The sequence below is a fragment of the Lontra canadensis genome, unplaced genomic scaffold (assembly GCF_010015895.1).
Source record: "Lontra canadensis isolate GAN:19392208 unplaced genomic scaffold, GSC_riverotter_1.0 scaffold52, whole genome shotgun sequence".
NCBI classification, from domain to species: Eukaryota; Metazoa; Chordata; class Mammalia; order Carnivora; family Mustelidae; genus Lontra; species Lontra canadensis.
Genome location: NW_022631046.1, coordinates 1,466,806 through 1,493,073, shown reverse-complemented (window position 1 = coordinate 1,493,073; position 26,268 = coordinate 1,466,806). Strand labels below are relative to the sequence as shown.

The 26,268-nt window shown below is 35.2% G+C and overlaps 1 protein-coding gene across 2 annotated transcripts; it reads right to left on the bottom strand.

Moving 5' to 3' along the window:
* Positions 1-3,526: 3,526 nt before the first annotated feature.
* ALX1 (ALX homeobox 1) lies at positions 3,527-24,325 on the bottom strand. 2 transcript variants are annotated; one of them, XM_032874142.1, is made up of 4 exons: positions 24,201-24,325; positions 20,458-20,762; positions 17,359-17,487; positions 3,527-4,129 (listed from the first exon to the last, which is right to left on the bottom strand). In XM_032874142.1, exons 1-4 carry the CDS (start codon positions 24,289-24,291, stop codon positions 3,809-3,811), a joined length of 846 nt encoding a protein of 281 aa, XP_032730033.1. In that variant the 5' UTR covers positions 24,292-24,325; the 3' UTR covers positions 3,527-3,808. The 2 variants fall into 2 exon arrangements, with proteins under 2 accessions (XP_032730033.1, XP_032730032.1); XM_032874141.1 differs by lacking the exon at positions 24,201-24,325 and adding an exon at positions 23,659-24,019.
* Between the last annotated feature and the right edge of the window lie 1,943 nt (positions 24,326-26,268).

The following is a 26,268-nucleotide window of genomic DNA, read 5'->3' as shown; positions in this document are numbered from 1 at the left end:
TTCTTAAAGTAGGGATGGCTGAAAGTTAGCAATTATGTTTTAAATAGTAAACATACATCTACATTTCAAAGAGAAAAGAAGTGAGCCCAACTAGGATTTTAAAAATAAGATCATTTCTATTTCTCCCAAAATATTTGGCAGCAAATAAAAAATGACTGAATTAATAATTAAAAATTATATCTAACAATTACCCATCATTTATAATTCTCCTTGAATTAAACATTGAAAAACAAAGGCCAGGGTTACTGGTACATTCAGAAAATTATTTAAATATTTCAAAGAGTTTATGCAAACACTGTAGTTGATCTTTCCACTTCTTTTTTTAGCCAGAGCATTGGTTTAGCTGTTGACAGTCTAAAACTACAGCATTATACGGAAAACAGCACTATATAAAACATAGGGAGGTGATAAAAGAATTGCAGATGGAGGTCAAATAAGCAGCTAGTATATGAGACAAGAAAGCAAAGATACTAAAAGGAAAGAGTAACGTATCATTTTTGTAAGAACCCGTTAAATGCATAGGTATGCCTTTTCTTCCCTTCCTTGGAGGTAAAAAAAGAAAATCAACAGCCTATTGAAACAACGAAGCTAATACATTCCGGTAATTTATATACTCAATTTCATGAGTTTCCTCAAGGTTATATAGGTTAAGTAACTCTGTTATTCTTTGGGGATAGTTGTCAAGAATGAGGGCAAAGATTACAGTGGCTTTCTTTTTCTGATTTCATGAGAAGTTATTTAAGGAGAAAATAATCACTAATATTCTCAAGGAAATTATGTCTTCAAAAATCCACAACCCATTTTCTGAAATTTCATTTTATGTTTATGAATGAAATTGCAAACCTTATCTAATTCCCCAATAAATTTATCTCCTGAGGACCAAATCTTAACCAAATTGCTCAGGAGAAAGAGAAGAGTACTAGAATCATCCCTTAAACTGTCTATGCAAAAAAAAAAAAAAAAAAGTGTGAAAGGGATAAGTAGGGGATGAAAATGGCATGGGAAAAAATGTCCAAGTGGATCAACTACTTCAAGGACCCAAACTCCCAGGATCACTTCTGTTAGTAATTTGAGCCCAAATAAAAGAATTAAAACACTCCTTAATGTTTCCTCTCTTAGGTGTGTAAGCTCAACACTTTTATTTTAAAGACTTCATTTATTTATTTACTTATTTATCTGAAAGAGAAAGAGCAGGGGGAGGAGCAGAGGGACAGGGACAAGCTGACTCCACACAGAGCACAGAGCCCAACTCAGGGCTCCATCCCACAACCCTGAGATCATGTTCTGAGCTGAAATCAAGAGTCATATCCTTAACAGATTGAGCCACCAAGGCAGCGCTGAGATTTGTGAGCAATCTGAATTCTAGTATATGAAATTGAGATTAACCTCAGTGCAGAAATTGCATGAGAAAATTCAGGAAGTGCATTCTATGCATTCTTTGTTTTAGCTTTATCTTTCCCATTGCACCAAAAGTTCATTTTCTTATATCTTTATTTAAATATGTAATAAAATCCAGCCAATGAAAAAGAAAGGTTAGAATGTTCTCACCAAGATTTGCATTCAATTCTTAATTGCCATCATAAAATGTGAGGCATGGCTGAGAGGGTAAACTTCATGCATGCATCAGTCCAGGAAGGCTGCGAACTCAGAGAGGACAAAGCCATGGTTCTATTATTTATTTTTTTAATCCCCAAAAGTGCTTCACACATTGTAGGTGTTAAAAAAAAAAAAAAAGTGCTGATTGAATTAAATTTATACAAAGCATTGCAGATATAGAAACTCAATTAAAAAGATGTTAAAATTTAAAAAGAATAAGTTACAGAAGCTCTAACTAATTATTAGAATACAATGAGAAAAAAAGTGTAGTAGGAAAACTAAGGGATGATGTGAAATTCACACTTGATTAAAAAATGAGTTTTTCCCCTCATTTTAAAAATATAATGTATTAGCTGAGGGACATTAACATTTCAATTAAGAAAGCAGGAGAAAATGAACACGAACACTACTAACCTGGGAATTTTTTAAAAGAAAATCTTACACTTTCGCTCTAAGTTTTAGTTACCAACCTCCTATTGACCAGACACATGAATGTATTAGAAGTCCTTCTTTTTTAAAACATGAAGGATATTTGACAGCTGCCTAAACAATCCTCTAACAAGAGTTCCTGCATGTAAGCATAATTCTCAGGGCCAAAGTTGAACAAGTTTGTCCTGGGAAGAAAACTAAAAAGAAAGAACCCAAAAGTAATAAAGAACAGAGTTATTATGAAGTCAAGGGATGTTTGTTTAGGACATCACTCATCTCCATCATCTGCTTGATTTTAAAGTTTTATTACAAAAAATGTCTAACTGCTATAAATATTTTTCCTACTAGGAAGAGACACTGGATTTAAGTACCTTTTCTGAAATTTAGTTTTTAGAATTCTTTTATTCCTATCTTTTAGTCTAGAGGGTTTCCAAGCATATCCCTAAATTCCGCAGGAACCACAAGGAAGATTCTAAGGGAGTACAAAGAGCAGAACTTGCTCTGATCCAAGCCATGGGAGCCATCTTCATTTCAATTAATTTACTTTGCCTTTATGAATTAAGAGTCTTTTAAGGAGGTTGACATTTCACTCATCTGAAAAAGCTTGGAATGTGACAGGGGAAAGGGAGGAGAAGTAAATCAAAGGGGTTAGCAATTTTCCAGATGCAATGTATTTTTCTTTTCTTTTCCACCAGAAATTTTAGAGAGCCTCTGACATTTTAATTCCCTATGCAAAACCACAGTAGCAAAAAAATGCTTACGGCTTATATATCAAAAAACAAACACACACACATGTGCACTTGCATAAGCCCAAGAAATAAATATTAATTTGGATTTGCTGCTCTTTTAACTGAAAATGTTTCATAATAAAGCATAATGTGACATGTCAAAAAAAAGTTTCTTCTGGTGTATTTATTAGAAGTTTGTGCATACACTTTAATTGACATACTTTTAGTTTAAAAGCAGCAGCACGTTTTGTAACTTACATTTTTCCTAGTGGGTGATGCTAAGTCGGTTGGTGTTGGCTTTTTCACTGAATTGGTGCTGACTTTTTCATTTAAAAGGTAGCATTTATAGAAACTATTCTCATGACTGTATTTTAAATCACACCGGAATATTTCAGTTATCACCTTTAGCCACATGGTTCCAGGAAAGTATGCCCAAATATTTCATGCAAATGCTGGCCATTTCAGAAGAGTTCTATTTCATGGGAAATTCACTAAAACATCTATAAGTAAAAAAATCTTTTAGGCCTGCAGATAAATTCTCGGCAACGGGGGATATGCCCATTGTGTCTTGGAGTCAGAGAAAGAGAAATAACAGTCAACTCCCCAAAACACCCTGCTTCAGTATTTACCTGACAGCTTTGGTATCTTGACACTTTCCCAGTGCATTTCCTCCTTTATCAGATATTATTTTACAAGGGATTTCTTGTTATACAGAACTGACATAAATCAATCTATAACAGAGGAATTTGTTTAATACATTTATTCTTTTAAGAAGTTGCATGGTCGTATTTCATCGACTTGTACAATAGAAAAAAAAATTTACTACTAAAACAGAGTTTGTGGAGACTGATGGATGGTAAACCTATTTAGTCTTTTCAGAGGTTCATTCTTAGATTTTAATGTTAAATAATAACAACTATTCATTTAAGCTGGTCTCACTGTATATCTTGACCTTTAGCAATTCCACACACAGCAGCTTATTGTGGTATCCTTTAAATATGAGAAATAGAATGTTTTACTTTGCCATTAAAGGAAAAATAAAAGAGTACTGTATGTTACATGGCCCATGAAATATTGGCAGTGTGCTCCTTGGCTTTCATTCGAAGAACTGCGATACTGGAAGACCTCCTTTCAAATTCTGGCTTTGTTTCAAATGCATGTCCATTGGTAGCCCCAGTAAGAAGAGAGTCAGTGAAAAAATTGTTGAGGGGCACGTGGCTGAACTGGTTCTGGTGGTTTGAAAACCCTGTGTAACTGGAATCTGTCCGAGGCGAGTGAGAATAAGGTGTCATGCAGGAGGACGTGTCACGTGGTAACATGCATGAAGTAACCACAGAACCACCACTCGCATTTCCTGCCCACAAATTGTTTTGAATCTGGAATATATAAAACAACAAATATTACATTTACGCATTCTCACTTTTGTTGCTTTACATTTGTTAAACAGCGTTGACTCAATTTTGTCAACTAGTCATTGTTTGCCCATTGGGTGGTCTGTAATGACATTCTGAGTACATAAAGTGATTACTAAAAAGTAATTATTTGGAAGATTCTTCCAATCTGTTATACTGTAATAGATCACCAAAACCCACATATCTGACATCAAATACTCTCAAAACATGTCAGTCTCTTGAGGATTCTTTTTATAGTCATGATTTTTAAAATGAAATCTAGATTTAGTCAAGATTCACGACAAATTCACGTGTTTAGAAGAGCAGTTTAAAATACGGTTTTAAGTTTAAATATAGCTTATCTTTCTAAACTCAATGACACAATTTCATTATCTGAAGTTCTGCAGTTGGACTTAGTGTGGCAGCTTTTGTTGGAAACCATTCCTGATAGTTACTCTGTAGATTCTTTAATCAAACTCATTATTGGGAATGTTTAGTCTTTCATTGCCTTCTATTTCCTATAGTCTTAAATATATAGCTCTGTGAATATGAGCAATATATACATATTTTAAACATTTTTTCTACGCTTTATCTATGATATGGTGAGGTTACAACAGAATTATGACATGTAAAATAAATTAAAATTCTAAAACATGACCATTACCAAATAATGAAAACAACTGAGAAAAATATGCGGGTACTAGCAAAAATATTATAAGAGTACAATTAAAATACTATATAACATTTTATGTAAGACTGAAAACTAGATTGTCACTTGTGTGCAGAAAATTCAACATTTCTTAGTATTAGGAAACAACAAACACAAATTTCTCTAAATTTACTTGCAGGTAAAGGAGACACTAAGTAGAATTAGTATAATATGAGTTTTAAATAGGAGGTATCTTAGACCAGCTATTCAAACTAAGACAGGGAAAAAAAAAGTGATCCATGCATTACTGAGAAGCACAGAGAAAAATCATGCCAACAGTAGTAGCTGAGTTAAAATGAGAGTTTGAGCCTTAGAAAACAAAACTTTAAAAGTGCAATACTATTACAAAAATTTGAATTACAACAGAGCAGTAATACCTATGTTTATCACATCTGGCTTCCTTTTTTAAAATCAGGATAATTAGTATCATATCCTCAATTGGTTTTAACACATATACAAATAATGTTTGCTTATATTTATTTTTACATAAAAATTCCAGTCTACTGCATATAACCTCTGGTGTACTCTCACAATACTCACACTTAAATCCTTATTTTTAGGACAACTTATTTTCAATTAATAGCATAAAATGTCACTGAATCTTCTACATGGCACTGGTGGAGATGTTATTCGGTCACTCAAGAAAAGACTGCTTAACCAGTTTCAAACATAAGAGAAAATCTGAACGACTAATTTCATCTGTTAGTTGGGACTTCAAAGATTGGCACAATGCTCACTTCAGTGTTATTTCAGAAATAGTTATTTATATAAATAGATTTATAAGCTGCTTTAAATATATTAAACCTGCGAGACATAACATATAATGGTTTGCACATTTTATTAATCTTAAAGTCACCATGGGTTATGTTGTTTTAATTTGAGCTGATTCTACTAAATGGATCCCACTTGAGCCAAAATATAATGACTGGTGCCACTGATTGCTGAGTTATGTATCTCAAACCAGTAAGAGGGACTGTTAATGTCATTACTCTGTCAACCTAGCTCTTCTAACTTGATCTGGGTGACTTTCCTCTGACATTCAATCAAACATTGTGCTACACTGCAAAACCCACAGTCACATGTCTGACAAAAGGGCTTTCAGGAAATGAAAGTGAACTTGCTTGCTTATTTTTGAAAAAATAAATGAAAGGCAAAATAGCGGTAAAGAAAGATTATTTACATTTTAAGTTTGTTAAAGGATTCCTCAATTTATACATAATATTGCTGAAATTTATTATTAAAATCATCTACTCATATTTCAAATGCATAGAAATATATTTAATAACTAAGTTTAAAAAAAGGAAATGAGGATGATAAAGGCAAGGAAAGTAATCTATGAATGTAAATTAAGAAAGTGTTCTTTCCCTAAAGAATTAATATTAATCTATTAATTAATCTCCCTAAAATAATTCATATTAATCTATTATAATTCATATTCATATAATTCATAATAATTCATATTCATATAATTCATAATAATTCATATTAATCTCCAGTTTCCCTGGCACAAACAAGTATTTTTAGTTTGATCAAAACTTCTTATCTGGACATGATCAAACAAGTTAAATGTGCTACTTTTGGTGACAGAATTTCTAGCGTATAGAAAGAAATGTTTTCTTAACAGAACAGACTGGTAAAGCACGTTACTACAGCAATATTTTAGTCGGATTTGAGAAGATACCCATATAGTCCCTTGGGTAGTGATAATGTTGCACATTTTTACTGGTATGTCCTATCTCCTGATCTCTATCTCCTCCACCCCATATCTTTCTTTCATTTAAAAATTCTTGGCTTGTCTTCATCTGACTTTAGGGTTTTATTTGGTTTTGATATCGAAAGTTAGATCCAAATCATAAAAAGACAATATCCCCAATGAATTGAGGTTTTGCTTCCTCTGAAGCATTCCTTCTGGGTGATTAAAGATCTGATGACAACAATCAAAATCATCCTCAAGACAGCTAATGGCTATCAATTAATTACTGCATGCAGGGTATTAGATGTACTGTGAAGACTCCTCGTCATTTCTACACACTAAAAGATGCTTCTTTGCTTTTAGTAGCCCCATTTTGTAAAAGGTAAAACTACAGATACAGAGAGCTTAAGAACCTTCCACAAGATGTGTAACTGCAATGGTAGAGGTCAAATCTGAACCCAGAAAATCTTAAGAAATGCAACAATGATATAAAAACTAGTCTTACAAGCTGAAATTATTTATTTACTTATTTCTAAGTTTAGCTTTGTGGGGGTTCATAGGCTCTATTCTCTGACAGCAAAATCCCCAATGTTTGCTCATAACTTTTTATTCATCCTGCAGCTTAACACAATACATAATAAGCACTTAATATAAATTTATTATGTGACTGAAAAAAACTTGAGGAATATGAAATTTGAACTGATGCATCTTGCAGATATAACCAAAATTTTATGGACAATTTATGCTCATGTATCTAAATTTGTTTCATGATATGAGCTCCATAATCACTGTTCTGTATAATCTTGACAATTATCGTGAAAATTTCATCCCCAGACACTATTGACTGTATTTCTCTAGGTAGTTTTATTTCCCATCAAGTATTTACTCTTCATCATAGACACATCTTCTTGGAGATTCCAACCCATTAAGCATGGGGTGTGGCTTATGAGATCTGTATTAAAATGAGGGCAATGACAATATTACAGGAATTCTGAAAATCACCAGGGAGTAGGAGACACTACTGAAGTCCAACTTCCTTCAAAAGGCAAAAAAGCCCTCGTACACTTTCAGTTATATTTAATTCTTGTAATAAGAAGCTCACCTCTTTAAAAATTTTTCATTCCCTTTAGGGGAGCTCTGTAAAAAAGTGAGCTGTTATCTTCTTCTATCACTTCTATTTCCGTTCTTTAAAAATGATACAGAAGAGGTAGCATCCTTCTTTCATGTGAAAATCTTCAAATAGCTTAGGCAATTATGACACAAGTCTCTTTTTCTTAAACATTCCTCAAAGGCAGTATTTCATCAAATAAGAAAGCTGTTAGAGCTTGTGGTTGAATAAATCTGCTGTCAAGGTAGGCTCAGTCTATGGGGCCTCCACCCCTCCACCAATTCTATTTTTATACGAGTGGTCATGTTAAAACTATGTTCTCGAACCTACAAGGCCTATTGTCTAAAACTGTATATATATTTGTTAATAGAGAAGCCACACAAAAATCTCGCTAACTCATTAGAAGAAATATATTTGCTATTAGATTTTGGAATGAAAGAATACATTTTTTTTTCCTAAATAGGATCACTACTTTTCTTTTTTGGACTATTTCAGAGACACCTACAATGGTGGAGCTCAGTACCAAATAAATTTTAGGTTTGTTTTTTTTTTTTTTCAGGCCTCTAATTGCAAAATAGTAAGTAGCCTCACAACCAGGAATACCATTATTAAATAATATCCACGTCTTACTTTCCAATGTGCCAAAAAAAAAAAAAAGACTGCCTTTACATTTTTTCTCTTTATTGTATTTAAAAGAAGTAGAAAATCTAAAAACATTCCATGTTTTAACCTGCTTCACAATGTTTTACAAAAGTTCTAGGGGTACCGTTCAAAGCATTGTCCAGGAACTTAGCCAACTGTATTCCATTAGCATGAATGGAGGTTCGAATGACTTACTACACTCTACTTTGAACATGTGCCCCTTAATGTTTTTCTAATCAAATGATAAGTTAAATTTTAATTATTCCATGACTTTGAATTTAGGAGGAAAGTTGTTGTTCTTGTTGTTGTTTTGTCTGATTCTTTCCAAATAGAAATAAAATTCATTTAACACTCATTTTTCTTCCAAGGAATTAAAAAATAATATATAGGAAAGAAAGGGTCAACATGTATTTGTATTTTACACACACACACACACACACACACACACACCACAAACACACAAAGAGTTTTTCACTGTGGATATATATTCATGTGTTGAAATCATATGGTAAATAATGAATGATAAATTACAAATCTCATTTACCTTTACCTTAGAAACTTGATATATTCTTTTATAATCAAAACTAAAAACAAAATTTTAATATATTAAACCTAGAGTATTTTTCTAATATATTTACTGATTTTATTATAGTAAGCAACTTTTCATATTTGAAAAAAACCTTTTAAGAGAAATGCAAGTTTGTTTCTCTTTGCATTAGCTGTAAAGTACCATGAGGTATAAAAAACAGTTTCATGATAGCATCACATATTCTATTTCCTAATGTCACTGCAGTTTAGAAGCCACTACTCTATGGAATTTAATCTGTATCTAAGAGACACACTTAATAACATGAAATCAATGAGTAACAATCATTCCCTAATTTTAAAGCAACTCTAAAACTAAATATTTTTCCACTAAAACAAATTTATTTAACCTTACTCCTTTTCTCTATATAGATTGCTCTTACCTGCCACCAACATTCATATGTACACACATACACACACACAGCCCACACACACATGCTATACTCATACTACCTTCACACCATATGCCTACACATGTCCCTGTGGGAGTTAAAGGTTGCTTTAAAAAAAAACACAGGTCAGGGATTCACAAAGAGGTATCTGTAATAATGCTTTAGCAATAGCGTCTTTGCATTAAAATCCCAAAGTTGATTTTTGGTTTTCCTCTTTGAGAGAATGTTTACATTTATTGTATATTATTGAACTTATTATATAGATTTACTACTACATTATCACTTCTATAATTGACCAGATTTTTATATGTTCTCTTTAAAAAATGCTAACATGACTTTCTGCAAAAGCAGTTTAATTTTTTAAAAGGCCATTAAATTCTTTATTAGCATAACCCTCCCTTTAAAATTTAGGGTGATAAAATGTTAATAAGAATCATACACTTAGTAACTTGAAGATATTTTTAGCTGTTGACTGATTTTAGGGTTCTAATAACTTTTTTAGTAACTACATCAAGAAGTTGCTGGCAGAGAGAAAGAGTATAAATGTTTTTCTAAATAGTAAACTTGCTACCAGTGAGTAAGTCTCACTCGCTACCAGAGAATAAGTGAATAATTCTCAAACACTGACAAGTTTGTCCATCTGAAAAAAAAAATCCCAATTAAATTAATTACAATGTGAAAAGATTTATCTGAGTACGTTCTGGTATACTTAAGATAGAAATGAGGGTACATTTTCATCAGTGCCTACTTATTAGCTGTAATTTTCACATTAAAAAAACAGATAATATAAAATTATTAAGATTTTTTTGGAACCAATTTACATTTCAAAAATTTCAAAAGTATACCTTTTAAACATATAGTATCATTAAGATGTAGTGATTAGAAATTACTTATCAGGAAAAGGTCATATATTAAATATTGGTTGCTACTTTAATTTTTTAAATAAAATTCCATCTTAGAAATGTGTGCAGAGATTTGGAACAAGGAAGGGTGAATTTTCCATTAAAAAAAATCACTATAAGATATACCAATCATATGAGACAAAAATCTGAGAAAACTGCCTTACAGAAAAGTAAGTATATATATATATATATATATCTTTTTAGTGTAAATATTAAAAGCACTAATCTTCATAAGAAATGGTAATGTCTGGAAATTTTCAGAATGACATCACATTAATGTGTTTAAATTTTGCATTATTTAAATACTATTTGAAATAGGTGCTCCAAGTCAAAAGCCTAAGAAACATTAAGGACATACTTTTTCTCTTCTTTTAGTGTTGGATGCATTCTTAAACTGTATGGTAGTTATGGTCATTAAAAAGACTAGTGGGAAATCTCACTTTATATTCCTAAAATGACACTTTTCAAATCAACTCACTTAAGGACAGAATAAAATAATAGGATTTGCTATTTTGCTCATTATTCAGCAACAATGATCAACATGGAGTATTTTCCAATTAACTGTCATATTATTTTTTATGTATTTTAATATATGCATGATAGCCATTGTTGACAGTGCTTGATTCATTTTTAATGACACAATTCTCCAGTTAAAACAAAATCCACAATTATAAGAAACAAAGATTAAAATATAAACTAAGTTTTCCTTGTGAATTAATAATTTAGAATATAAATCCAATATGCACAGAATATTTTTAAATTTAGAGGTTACATGAGGCTTAATAAACATGGCAAGCAAAACCTCTAAATTAAAACATATTCTAAGTTAAGGAGGGCACGTATTGCATGGAGCACTGGGTGTGGTGCATAAACAATGAATCTGGGAACACTGAAAAAATAAAATTAGGTTAAAAAATAATAATAAAATAAAAAATAAAATAAAATATATTGTGAGTTCACATTAACAATAACAGCATGTGCTGCAGATTTTAACCTACAGATCGTTGTCATAGACTTCTCAGGCTTAATTTCCCTCCCGGTTCTTCTCCATCCCCTGTAAGATAGTTTTTATATGTATAAGCAACAATAGCACTCTTCAATAATTTATTTTTGCATTTGCCTTATTATTTATTTTGGTAATATACTCAAATGCTGACAATACCTGCTTCATGTTACATGTAATTTATTTTTAATATGTACTTAAACATATATATGAAATATTCTTCATAAAAATTATTATACAGCTTGTATATTTTTATACATTAAATTATATTAGCAATTTCATATTAATATGACTTGTTGACCCAATGATGTTAATATTTTTGTCCCTCCATTCCTCCTAAGAGAAGTTTCACTGTATCACTATGGGACCATTTCATTGGTTGTTTCACAAATATGAGAATATTTATTATACAGTGCATCAAGTATAGCTACATTACTAACATTAAAAAAAGATTCTTTGTTATTTATTTACTGTTTCAGATGCCTTTCAATTGCTAAACCACAGTGGCTGAAGGAGACAAGTTCCATATTCTTTCTTTAGCTTAAGGGAACCTTTAAAATTAGTAGAGAGCTAATGCTACTCTTAAGAGGGGCAGAGTGAACAATATTTTCATAATCACTATTTAAAGAAATATGAACATTTCCTTAAAAAACTGTAAATTACAATTTTTGAAACAGAATTTATTAAACTAGAAATACTGTACAGTGTTCATCTGTATTTTAAGTTGCTCCAATGACTATATATATATAAATATATATAATATAAATAAATATACATATATATATAAATTATTTATAACTTGAATCCAGTCTTTGGTATGTTCAAACTCCCAGTGACATACATTTATTAAGTCATTAAACAACAGAAAGCAAGACACTGCATGGGTCCTGTTGTATATTATGTAAACAAAGATTTAGTTATGATTCTCACTATACACTAAGTAAAACCCTATGGAAAATTTTGGTGGGAAACAACTTCAAACCTTTTAAAAATTTTTGATGAAAATATTTTCTTCATGAGAAAATAATTTTGGTGGATTAAAAATACACTCAAACATTCCATAAAGTACTGTATTTGGTTGTCTTAATTTAAAGAGGAAAGTACATTTAACTAAATCTGATCTTCCCTAGACTCTTAAGTAGTGAATTTACTCAAAAATCGGATTAGTTTAAATGCTACAATAACAGAACATTCACACCCCTTAGCTACCTCTCTACTGTAGAATCAGTAATGACTAATGGCTATTATAGAGTTGTTACTATTTATTGAGCACTCATTATGTACTAGGCAATGTCTTAAGTACTTGGCAGAAACTACTGTTTCTCATCTTCACAAACATCATATGAACTTGTATTCCCGTTTTATAAATGAGGAGAAACATGCCTAGAGGTTAATTCATTTGCCAAAGTTCTAAAATCTATTAAGTAGCAGAGTCAGGATCTGAACCCACAAGTCCCTGGCTGTGAAGCCCACAGTCAAACATTAACACCTGGTCCTCCTCAAGTTCCATGACTTGGTTGTACCAATTGTTTGGAAATCAATTTAATTGTCACAAAATAATCGTCACAAATAAGAAAAAGTAATCTTCCACACCACCAACTCTTGCACCAATAATACCTCCGTTTTACAAAGAAAAAATCTGAAGATCAAGGAAGTCAGGAGACTTACCCAAATTTACCCAGAAAGTAAATGATAAAGTTGATGCACATGTGATCTAAGCCAAACCTAAGGTCATGAAACTAGAGATTCTTTTAAGAATGAAGGCTGGCTCTAATCATCCAGAAAATGTTTAGATCTTGAAAACTATTTTATTCAACAAAATAATTATTTTAAAAAATGCTTTGGTGTCCATAAACTAGAAATAAATTAGAATCTACTCTTGATAGATCCTTGCTTTTTCAACTCTAAGACAAAATTACATAGGTCCTTTTGGTCTGCTGGGTATGGGTTGCATTAAGAAGTGTCTGCAGAATTTGGTATGAATATCACCTAGTTTGTAATCTTGCCCAAAAAGGAAGATATTTTTTCTGGATCATTTATATAACCCCCGTGCCTCACACAGTACCAAGCATATATTTGTTGCCTAAAATGCAAATAACTCTGGAAGAAAAAAAAAATTAAGTTGAAAGTGTTCTGCAAAATCTTTGTAATCTCTTTCTTTCAACGGAGGAAGAAATTGAGACTCAGAGAGGGAAAGTGAACTGCTAAGGACCGCAGAGATCCAGAAATCATCTCTTTTTACTGAGAATTGATTAGTTTGGGGTTCATAAGATATTCCAGAATGTTGAAGTGAAACGACTTTTTTTCACATCTATTCAGTGTATACATAATTTGCTTAATACTGTTGTAATCTTTTTTTGAAACATAAATACTTTTTTAAAAAGAATACCTGAAAACAGTCTAAAAAGTGTCTACATTTTTTAACCGCTTTATATCATTATTTTATATATTTAAAAAATGAAAGCATGCTTGCTTTCCAAAATGATTTGGTCTTTTAGGGTCAAAATTGAAATATTTCATTGCTCAGTGATGCTGCTTAAAGAGCTCTGAATCCCTGCACTCAGAAAATCTGGACTTAAGTTCAATGAGTTAATGGCCATACGAAAGAAGCCTGGGTTAAAAAAAGCCCTCAACTGCTAGGTATTAATTTTACCAGTAGGGCTGTTGTTACTATTTTTTAATGAGATCAGTGGAAACAAAGTATTTAGAACACTTTAGAAAATATTAATTATATTCATAAATAAACCTATTATAGGTTACATAGAGATACTTTTATAATTGGCAAGATTATTATCCGCATTGAACAGACCTGAAGAGACCATTTTCTCAACCATTTCTGTTTTCATGTATTTCTGTGTGTGCTTTTGTTTTCCTGCCAAGTTGTTAGTTCTTTATTTCTGTCCTGTTTCTAGTTTCCAACTTTTTGGTAATTAATATTTTTTTCTGTAATTAGTAACAGTAACCAAGCTCAGTGTCTTATTGCACTAAGTTGTTGGATTCTGTTTTGGTTCTTATTTTTCTGATTATAATTTCTATTTTCAAGGCACATGCTCAAAAAAAAAGTTTCCTTTAGGCTGAAGCTTGCGAGACATGATCTTGGCATAATTATTTCTTCAAAATAAAAAAAAGTCAACCACATATTTTTAAGTTCAGATGGAATTTTCCTGACTTTATCCAATACCCACAGTGGGGAGTGAGAGACATTCTGATTTCAGTATTTTTGGCAACCAAATGTCTAATGACTTACCAATATAAAAAGTTACAATAGATTTTACAGTATTGTTTTATTACTGTTGATGAATTATACTGTCAAAATAACTTCAAAAACAATAACTTCAGCATGTGATGCCTGTGTTGCCATACTTAATTTAAGAGTTGGTATAACCAATGCACATAAATTTTGGAAAAACCACAGGGAAAATTAGTGCAAAATTCCCATGACTTGTGAAGGGAAATTTTTAAATTAATCCTTTGTTGGAGTGAAAAAGACTATCAAATGTATAATTTGATTGTACCATCTCCCTTCCTGCTTGAGGTACTTAGTACTTGAAGTACTAGTAGGTTACCTAGGTGTGCTAACAGACCATCTCTAAAGCTATGAGGCAAAGTAACACAATGGCAAGATAATCCTAGGAAAAAAGAATGACTAAGAGTGTATTAAGTTACATTAAGCCCTTATAAAGAGTTTAGTTCGTGCCCAGCACTCTTCTAAATGTTTTATGTTGCACTGAAGAAGAAAGGTAAGTTAGAGATAAGGCAACCACCAGCAAGGCACAGGGAAGTGGGGAAAAAAAAAATCAAAAACCCACAAACAAACAGAAATTGGGTTTCCAAGGAAAAAAACGAAAACGAAAAACGAAAAAATAAAAAGATGCAAAAAAAAGTATGTTGTAGTCAAGTGTGATGGAGCACACTTGACTAGTAAGAGTATATGAAGTCCATTTGAAAAAAGTTCATTAATTTGTAACTTTACTATTTCTAAATTTATCACAGTGAAGTAGTTCGAAATATTTCAAATACCTGCCAATACACACCATCTCGGTCATATTCATTATTATTTTACTGGTTCTGTGTTTAGTTCCTGCTCCCCTGAGCGAAACTGCAAACCTGCATAATGCAACTTAAGCTTTACGCTCCTTTGGTATTCATTTATTAATTATTCAATCTTTTCAACACAGCCGTTGGGAGAGAGTCTATTGGATGGGTTAAGATCTTGCACGTAGGAGCCAGACTGTCTGCGATGAGATAGATCCCAGCTTCGTCCCTAATGAAGGTAAGTATCTCCTCTCTGTGTGTCTCAGTTTACTCATATGGAAAATGAGGATAATTCATCAATAACACCTATTGTGTAAGATCGTGATAAGGCTGAAATGAGTTACTCCATGTAACCCTCTCAGAACACGGCCTGATCCTATAAGGGTCATGGCTGTGTTAACAATCACAAACCCACCACAGTGCCTGCTCTCATGGAGCTTAGAACCTACCAGGGAGACTTCCTCACAGCACTTTGTTCACTACTCAACTAGGACACTCAAAACTACTGGGTGAATCAAAGCTCATTTGCCCTATGTTGATAAGGAGCAGAATATATATATATATATATATATATATATATATATATATAATTTACTATATATTTAAAGGCATGTATATATATATAATTTATTATATATTTAAAGACATGTGTATATATATAATATATAATATTTATTATATATTTAAAGGCATATATATATATATATATATATATATATATATGCTTTTAAACTGGAGGGAAAAAAAGGAACTCCTTTAAGATAAATTCCTAGAGTAAGAAAAACAAGGTTCTCCTGAGGGCAGGTATGGACCTTTATTCCGAAAGCTCCTGTCGTCTTCTAGTAGACTGCAGTGGCAAGGCTTAGCTGCAGCAGCCCTTCACAGGCTGTCCTGTGAGGACACTCCTGTGATCACGGGTCATTGCTGTCATCACGGGCTGATTCCTTAACTCCCCATGGGTCTCGTTTCCTAACGTTTAGAAGGACGGAACCAGGTGATCTCTGAGGCTTTTACTCACATATGATAATACATTAATAAATTTGGTGAATTTATCTGGAAGGGTGAAGCTCTCAAAATAGGTTTTTAAGAATCATAAAAAGCATCAGAATAGAAGGATGCACAAAGCTAAAGGACTGAATTTGTGCTCACTAGGTATGAACTTAGAGTTGAAGTAAATGAATACCTTTCAGTTTGAGGTTGCAAAGATTTGGTTACTGGACTGTCAAGGTCTTCCCCGAGCATATATGTTACATATTTGTTTTCAAAATGGTCTGTAACAATGTATATCCTTAAACAGTAAGGAATGAAATAACAAATATCTCACTCCTTATAACACAAGTGTTCCTTATCATGTATCAAATATAGTTCTGAATATTGTAACTCAGGAATAGGAAAAATGAATGTCCAATTAAAAAGATAAAATGTATCTTGTTTACATGAATTACAAACTGTGAGAAAGAAAAAAAAAAAGCCTCAAAATTAAAGGGAAATAATGAGAAGAAAAGGAATTTCTACATGCTCTTTAAAATGAGATGAGAACTCCCATAGAAAGCGGTGGATGTGTTTTTAAATGTGGTAAATTTTTTAAATGATCTTCAGTACTAATACTATATATGTTTTAAGTAACCAAAGGCTAAATGTTTCCCTGAAACAATGGACTAGAAACAAAGCTAGAAAGACAACATAGAAAAAGAGATATTTTTAGGTGGAACTGAAGGTTTCATAGACCACACCAGGCACTAGGTTAGGGGATGGCTCATAAAACATTAGCCACAGAAACAGCATGCCAAGCAATGCTTTATTTATTTGTTAAAAAAGTTAACAAAGGAAATAAGTCTGAATAGTTAAAATGTAGACTAATTAAAAGGCTTATACTATGAATGATGCTACTTCAGTTGTTGGCAATGTGTGATAAGGAAGGGACCCTAAAATATTTTTGAACAAATGGCTCTAAAAGTAAATAATAATGAAATAAATTTTTAGTAAAATAAGCATCTAACAAACATGCAAAAAGTCTTCTGGAGGTTAACATTTTCATTCTTGACTATTGCATCAGACATAATAAAGCCAATGATAATATTTCTTTTAGGAATATACAAACCACATCTATTTTTCGCGATCAGTATTCTGTGACGTTTACCATACCTGTGGATAGCTGTCAGTCCTTGGCAAAACTGATATATCATAGGTGGCAGCAAAATGGCTTTTAGCTTGTTGTATTTGGCCATAACGTTCTCTTTTTCTCCACTTGGCCCTTCGATTTTGAAACCAAACCTAATTTTTTTAAAAAGTAGAATTTTAGCTGAGGAATATTTGAAAATGCAATGGTGTTGTTAAAAGACACAGATCAGAAAGAACAAACCAGGTGTACAAAATCACTAAGAAAGAAATTTATGTCACAAAAGTAGCCACAAGTTTTACTTTCTATTTCACCCTGGTAAGTGGTATGTCCATGAGGCAATATAAATTAATAGAAAGGGAGGAGATACTTTAAAAAAAAAATATTTACTATGTCTCAGACTCTGGGTTTGTTTTTTTTTTTTATTTTGGAAAATAAAAAGGAATTAGATTATATGATTTTGAAGACTCCTTATGTCTCCAAATTATCATAGATAATCTTCCTCTCAGAGAATGCTGCAAATCTGGAAGACATTCATGGTTTTTTAGTATGGGGTTATGCACATAACATTAACCCAGCCAAACTATAACCAAATTAATATCTGGATCTGTCAAAACAATTATCTTTAGAACATGTCACAGAGTGAAGACTGTGTTGGGTTGTACCCATACCTTAGATAATCTTAGAAAAATTTAAACACAAAGATTACATCCAAACATATGGTACTGGCAGAAATAATTATTTAGAAACAGAAAATATTAAGATCACATATTAGATTGAGCATGATAAAGACTATAGGTAAAATGGAACCATCTGAAATTGAACTCTGGTTTTAAAATATACAAATGTGCTTAGTACATAAATTACACCATTTATAATACTTATCTTCCCTTATAAGAAATGCTCAAAAATCTCCAAATCATTTTTCCAATATAAGAGACTTATAGGTAACACAAATAATAAGATAAATGGGAAGATATACCCATGTTCAAGAAAGCCTATGAGTTACTAGAGCCTCTATAGAATCACTAAGCTCTCATCCAAATTTCTCTATTTCTATACTAATAATATTTATCATAATAACCATCTTCCTCATCACTAATTCACATGTGGAACTCTCCAGAATCTTCACTTAATATTTTAATGGATTAAAGGGAAACACAAAAAGTTATATTCAGTATGTGTTATTTGATATTTTTGAGTAGACATTTCACAAGCAGCTGTCAGGAAGCTCTTCAGCTCTTCTGAACTATGTTCAGAATACGAAATACTTACAAAAGAAGCTGGAAATCACATTATCAAAGTGCAGACTGTTAAAATTTACTTAAAATTTTTACTTTTTCATAATCAATTATAATCTTCTCTATCTTTACCATCATACTTATGCATACATATTAAGCCTCAGTTCAATATGCAAGCATGTGCTGCAAATTTAAGGTGGGACTTTAGTTTCCAGCAATTAAAATAAGGCTATGAGAGCTACCTGTTTAGTATGGTTTCTTAGAACACTGCTGGTAAAGGTGTATTACACACAATGCCTAGGGCCCATAATAACAACAACAAAACAAAACATAAAATATTTTCTCCCTGTCTTCACAGACACTAGGAGTATAGTAAGGGAATTTAGTAATGAAGTTTTTCTTTTTTTTTTCATTGAGAAAAGAGATCTTTACAATCTCCTTAAAATAGGTATGAATTATCGCTCTGATATGAAAAGCCAGAGAGAAAACCTGAGTAAATTACATTCAGGTTGGCTCTCTGTGCATGTTTTTAGACAAAAATTAATCAGGAGTTGATGAAATGTTAAGGCGAAAACATCCATTGCGCATAGCTGATCACTCTATAAGTAAACAAATTTTTCTATGGTTACAAGTGTAACTAATGCAAATATATGAACACAAGGCAAAAAATAATAATAAAAATAAAACAGCACACATATGGGACTGATGTTAACACTTGACAATTCAGAATTCTTCATTAGCATCAACTTTCTGTATATTTACTTCCTGAACTAAAATAAACTATTCTCTCTACAAGCTAAAGAAAAATCCTGCTGCTTGGTATTCCCACACCACAAAATGTTGCCTTTAATGATGAAATGGCCTTGCAATGGCTTAATCTTCAGAAGAAACACTATTACTCTCATGACAAAATTCTTCACTATCTTATTCATTTCTCTATTCTTATACTGTATGGGAATTGCAAACTCTAATATTCTCCTGTTTGGCATAGTAAAAACGCACAAAGAAACAGACAATTCCCTGAAATTGTTGTTACTTGAGAACCAATAAAATGTTGTTTAAGAATACCACCTCTAGTAAAAATAAAATATGCCTAAGAGATAGAAATTTACTTAATATAATTTTTTTCAAATGATTTAAAAAGTTTAGTATATTGTGCCACCCAATTTGATGATTTGAGTATAACTTAAAATATAATTGAGTATATATTTTTAAATTACTTTAAGAGCATTATTTCTATTGCTTCTGCAAAAAAGATACAAACTATCTACATTTAAAAGTTAAAATGGAATGGCAAGGCAACTATTAGAGCTAGAAAAATTATAAGTGAGCTATATGACCTTTATGTGTAGTAAAAATAAGTTATTGTATATGTAACAATTGCAAATTTGTAAGATTGTTTCATTTTTTTCTTTGTTTTATTATAACCCCAACCTAATAAAATTATAGATCTATGGGCCCTTACACAAAGAATTTACCAATTACCTGGTGTGTAATGTAAAAAGAACCTTAATGTCTGATAAAATAGAAAAAAAACAAAATAAAATAAATGTATTAGTAAATAGATAGCTATGATTCTGGGTTTTTGCCCTTTAAAAATTAATATTTAAATTAGAGATATTTATGATGTTCTGGTTTTTTTTAATAATCATTAATTTGTATGCCTATGTAATAAGTCAAGTGTTCTTTTAGGTTTTTGTGTGAGTGATTAAATTCTTTGCAAGGAAAAAGAAATTTTAGTAGACCTACATGCATATAGTACATTGTTCTATACCTTTAGTTGGAGAATCAGTTTCTTCTTTTGTGGCAAAATGCAACCGCTGAATTATTCTAACAGTATCTCTCACTCCCAACACACACCCAAGGCCTTCATTTGGCTCCTACCTGCACCCTGGCCTCCGTGAGCTCTGTCCTCAGAGCAAGCTGTTCTCTGACATATACATCCGGGTAATGGGTTTTCTGAAAGACCTTCTCTAGCTCCTCCAGCTGCAGGCTGGTAAAGGTGGTTCGGTGTCTCCGCTTCTTACTGCTGGATACGTTGCTGTCACATTTATCCCCAAGTTCATCCAGTTCTCCCTTTTCTGGCATCCCTTTCACGGGAGACATCCGGAGACTGTTACAGTTGTCCATAGCTCTATTTAGTTCGGTGTGAAGAGGCTGTCCTTCTACTTTAGTGATCCCATAGTTCACTGTACCCAGAGGGGGGAAAACAACAGTTCTGAGGATTGTGAAACATTTCAATGAAGAAATTAAGTTGAATAATTTACAGCATCGGAAGGCGGTCTGTTAATGATTTACCGTGCCAGTATTAATCAAACATCATATCTTGTACTATTATTAATCCACTTTGGGCAGGTTTAAAGCCATTTCAAAATGTGTGACATGGAACTCAAATAATTTACCAGATTTTACAGTTCTATTTTACAGGGCTAACGTAATAATGATTATGCACATAATTTAGAATCAAATAAGGTGATCAAATTAAAAGATGTTCTAGATTTTTTAAAAAAATTGAGCTTAATCTTTGAAAAGTGAACCATATTTAATATAAGTAGTGTATGTATTTATTCACAGCAGACAAAATTGAGCTACTTACATGGCTCAATACAGTTCAATTTGTAAAAATTGAAAATTTTCAATTTTAAAAATAATTTTTCTAAACCCAAATCCAAACTCTTCCCAAAAGTTATCTTCCTGCTCCACACAAAAGGTATGGACTACAGATTTAAGATATGTTTTTTTCTACTGTATGTTGAATATTTTGACTGTATATTCATGTCTGCTTTTTAACGTTTTTTTCAAAAAGTGACCTGCTAAATTAATGACTTTCATGTCAGTTTCCGGAAGTGCTTCTTTTAGAACAGAATAAAATTTAAGTTGACTTCTTTAGTGTAAAAACTCACTTGTGATTCTTTCTCAATAGCTCATATATATGATTAGGTCATAAAATATGTTTTAAGACAAAAAGCTTTATTTTTCCCTAAAGCAGAGACATTAAAACATCTATTAAAAGATTACAAAAGATGTCATCTCTCATTCTGTTTAGGAGTGTTTTACTCTCAGTGATTTCCTCCAGATTTGATTGCATGCTTGCAATATGATATAAAACAAAAATCTATCACATGGTGCCACACACACACACACACACACACACACACAGACATGCAATGGACGCACGTAATAAAACTGGAAAGAGTTTTTGAAAAAGTAAAGAACCGAGCTGGAACAATAATTTCCAAGGAGCTGCCATACTTTTTTCATTTTTATCTGTTTTTAAATTGTCTCATAATGTATTTTAGCAACTGTTCTAATCATTATACCAATGTTTTGAACTTTAAGACCTAAAATAACTTAAATGCTTAATATCTGTTATGCAAAAGATGTGATGTAAAACTAGATATAAAGAAGAGCCATGACTGATTAACAATAAGGTTTTGTCTAGGGCTGAGTTAAATAGGGGAACTTCGGTAATTAGGGATGGGGGAGGGGAAGCAGCCGTGAGGCTAAGGGCATCTCAGGAGAAAGACAGGAGCTTTCCTAAATTTAGCGAACTTTGCCTACATTCATCTTGCTTAATACTTTCCAATAAAATTCAACCTAAAAGTGTGATATTTGTTAAAAAGTTGTTAAGGTATCAAAAATCACCTATTTCTCTTCTTATTTTGGATTCCCGACAATTTAAAATAGGATGTAGTCCTATCCAGCAGTTGTTAGGACGTCAGAGAATCGTTTTTTTGTTTTTTAAATCCTGTCCATTCGAATAATTTTACGTATACATGTAAGAATTCCAAAAATAAAGATACTGCAGTCTGAAATACAACTAGGAAGCCAAAAATTAGCATACCAAAAATAAAAATTAATTGCGTGTGTCTTTCTAAATAAATGACAAACGATTTAACTGATTTTCTCTGTCCTTCCCACCTATATTTTTGGTTCAACCTTTCAAGTCAAAAGTAATTTGCAACGCGGAATTAGCAAAAGATAGGAGGTTTTTTTTTTTTTTTTTAACTTACTGTGTACAAAGTATTTAGAAAATGAGATCCTATGAGCCAGTACCTTGCTGGATTTTGACTCTCCATTAAAACAGGGGGCGGGAGGCTTGTTGTAAATATTTCACACTTAATTCGTTTGTTATTTTAAAGCAACCCGCTCCTTACAGCTTAACTGTGGAATATATACAATGATAAGGAAAAGTCCTCTTGGAATTGTAAACTTGCTTTAGCTGTCTCAATCTTAAAAAAATAGGTTTGTATTGGGTTACAAGATAGAAAAGATAGATGGTTTGTTTTGATAACATTTTGACTTTGAGATACTTGGCCGTTCAAAGTTGAAGATTTCACCCAGAAGCATTCCGAGAGAGGGCTCTTAGGTGACTTTTAATGTGGAGTCAGAAAAATAGACAATACAGAGTTCGGGAGTGAGTGCTTATATTGGGAATTCTTTATCCGAAGCTACTGAAAGTGATGTGGTGTTTAGGGGAAAAAAAAATTATATGTACTGTATTGCAAACCCAAAGAATCAGAAGTCACAACTTCACACAAGCTAATCTACCGATCTTCCAATCTCACAAAGAGAAATACTGCTACGTCTTGGGAAACTTTTCTTAAAAGGTTTTTCACCTAAAGGAACTCAAAGTTTCTTATTCGTGACAACAGTGACATCCTCTAACGAGCTATGATCGATTTCTGCTCCGTCTGCGAGGGCAGCGCGTCGGGCTCACAGAGGGAGAGCGCTGTCTTGACTCAATTACACTCTCTTTACCGCCCTATCAGTTTACGCCTGGGTCCTGGACAGAGGGAGTCCGGGACCCAGAAGGGACAGCACTCGACAGCTAAAAGAGAACCGCGCGGAGGCAATCTAGCGCCTCGTCCTTCCTTTGCCCTTCCAAGTCGGCGGCAGCCAAACACCGCTTCTTAAAACGCTCTCTGTTCCATTGCCTTCCTCCGCCCTCCGGACTCTTTCGCTCCCCCTTTCCTTCCTTCCTTCCTTCCATCCTTCCCTCCTTCCTCCCCGCTTGCCTGTCCCGACACTTCCCCGCACTTCGGGTTTGCGGAAGGGTGGCCGAGGCTCGGGCAGGCGACTCACCGCCGCTCTCCTGACAAGGCGAGGCTCTCTCCAGGCGCACGTGATGCTCGGCGCGGGGCAGGGGCCCGAAGGCCTGCACGCATTTGCCCGCGGACGCTTTGCTGTAAAAGGACTCATTGTCCAGCGTCTCCATAACGTGCTCCAACGCGCCTCCTGCGCCCATGTAGAAGTCACTGTTTTTACTCGGCGGGCTCTTGAGGGCAAACTTCTCGCTCAGAAACTCCATAATCCTGGAAGGCTGTCGCGGAGCTCCTGGGGCGCGGAGGCTGGAGAGCGCTGGGGGAGGGAGCAAGTGGGCGGGAGAAGGGAGGGCCGAGGAGGGAAGGGGAAGCGAGCGCGGCGGCGCCGGGAGCTTCCCGGCTCCGAGCCCTTTAATACGTCCGGGATGGAAAGGGGGCACCCGAAGTTGCTTTTATATCTTGAAACTCAGCTGGGCTCAACGGGCAACCTCCCAGTTCTAATGAATATGAAAATAGGCAGGCGACTAACTCCACCCAGGGTCCCTCTCCGCCCTCACCCCACCCCCACCTTCCCCCACTTACCCGGGCAGGGCGCGTCCAGGCCTAGGTTAGACAGACAGCTCCATTTCAGACAAATGCCAGGAGGGACGAGGCCCCCGACACCCAGAAACATTGTCGCCGCGACAGCGGACTGGCATTTCGGAAGAGCTTGGTGAGATCGCAAAGCAGTTAACCCTCCACTCCCTGCTCTCTGCGCCCTTCCGGGCCGGCTGCGCGACACCCGCTCCCCACCCCGCCCCCACGCCGGCCACTCACTACCAGAAAGATTTAGAGGCGTCTTAAGAACTTGAAAGGAAGTATTACTCTAAAGGGCTTTTATTTCATCCGTAAATCGTTTATGTGGAAGATCCACATTAACCCGAGTCGCAAGAAGCCAGTTACGTGGGCAGCTCTTCCCTGGGTCGGCCGCGGTGGAGCGGCTTCTGCTTCTAACCCGGAGGAGCTCCGCGTCCGGCGCTCTCTGCGCTCACGAGCCTTGGCCTTTCCTTTCTTTCTGGAACGCCGCGGCTTGTGGACGTGCTTGCGATGGGTAGGAGAGGAAAGCGGAGCCAGAGGCATTGAAAGCAATATGCCAATACCAATCTACTTCTTCACTCTCCTCCCAACGCTCCCTTTGGTCCACGATTTTATCATTCGATCCAGATTTTAGGAAAACCTGTTAGGAAAAGAGCCTCCCCCAAAGGGCCTTTAGTATAGGCCAGAGGGACGCTCGTTACACAAGGCTTATGAAAGAGGAAGGCCTTCAGCGTGGTTTTTCAAACAATTAGTTTTAAAAGGTGGGGTGGAATTACTGTGAACTGCGCTTGCCGGGAGCGAGGGGCGAGCGCGGAGCTGGGCGCACTAGCTAGGCGGCGTTTCGGGCGCCGGCACGGCCTGGGCCTGGGTTTGGGTTTGGACCCGGGGAAGGGTGGTGGGGAATGCTAGGTTGGGCGGGGAGCTGGCCGCTCCCTGAGGGCAGGGCAGCACTGCGGGGTTGACATCCCCTATGAGTGGCTTTGGGATTGACTCTGGCTTCCGAGAAGCCCGCGGCGTCTTAGGGAAATACGTTCAGTGCCTTGGGCACGAAAAGGCAGCCATTTGCAACGGGCTCTTGAGTTGGCAAATACGGTGAAAAGCTCCCACAAATTGGGACTATGCACTGCACCTTCCCAGGAAGGACTGCGTTCGAGGGTCCTGACAAGCCTTTCTCGCGCAGGCCTTCGCAGCGCCCGTGGCGCTTCCCTAGGCCAGCCTGGAAACGACCCCACGGCCTTGGACACGCTGGGCAGCCCCGACTCTGAGAGTAGTGAAGCCAGACCTAACCCTGGCAAGCATTCTGATGGGTTTGGAAATGTCCAGCTTCTTGCGGCCCTGGCTGGCGCAAGACTCCCTGGTAGACCCTCTTCGAGGCCAGGACAGGCCCGCAGCCTCGGAGGAACCACCTTGGAGCTCTGCGCACCTCTGCGGGGCTTCTTAGTTAGCACGGCCCTGGAAGCGGGCAGGCCTGGAACATCCAGACCTGGGCGAACCGAGCCAGAACGGACGCCGGGAGGAGCAGCCTCTTTGCGCCCGGGACCTTTCTCCCGAGAGGGGGCTGGGGGCACAAGCTCCGTTCACGTGGCGCCCCGCTCAGCGTGGCCTTGAGTGCGCTGTCGGGTTCTCGAGAGTTGACACTATCCCTGGAATTACACAGCTTTTGCTGTCTTCTTATTACTATTTCCCAAGCCCTGCGGCCGGCACCAACAGCGAACTGTTAAATCTCAAGGGGGCGCGGTCAAAAAACTTTCCCGGGGCTGAGCTCCGGGAGATAGCCAGACTGTATCGGTACGCAAGAACAACCCTGGCACCATAGGCTGGAAGGAAAAAAAAAAACAAAACAAAAACAAACAATAACAACAACAACAAAAAACCAACAAGGAAATGCTGGCAGGAGGTTACCCCAGGTGACAGAACCACACTTAAGGCAGAGTAGCAGCCTTGCGCTTCTTCCCGGGCACTTTCTAGCTAGTTCTCTAGCTGTCCTTGCCGGAAAGTTGGGTGTCCATTTATCCACTCATTTCTGCGTGGGGTGATGATTTTTTATTCTCCCCTAGCCCCTCTGTACCTAACC

Coding starts and splice junctions, on each gene's coding strand:
- ALX1 (XM_032874141.1), bottom strand. CDS start 23,884: ATGGAGTTTCTGAGCGAGAAGTTTGCCCTCAAGAGCCCGCCGAGTAAA. Junction 20,763..23,658: donor GCCTTGTCAGGAGAGCGGCG/GTGAGTCGCCTG, acceptor CTCTGGGTACAG/TGAACTATGGGATCACTAAA. Junction 4,130..17,358: donor GGACTGACAGCTATCCACAG/GTATGGTAAACG, acceptor TATATATTCCAG/ATTCAAAACAATTTGTGGGC.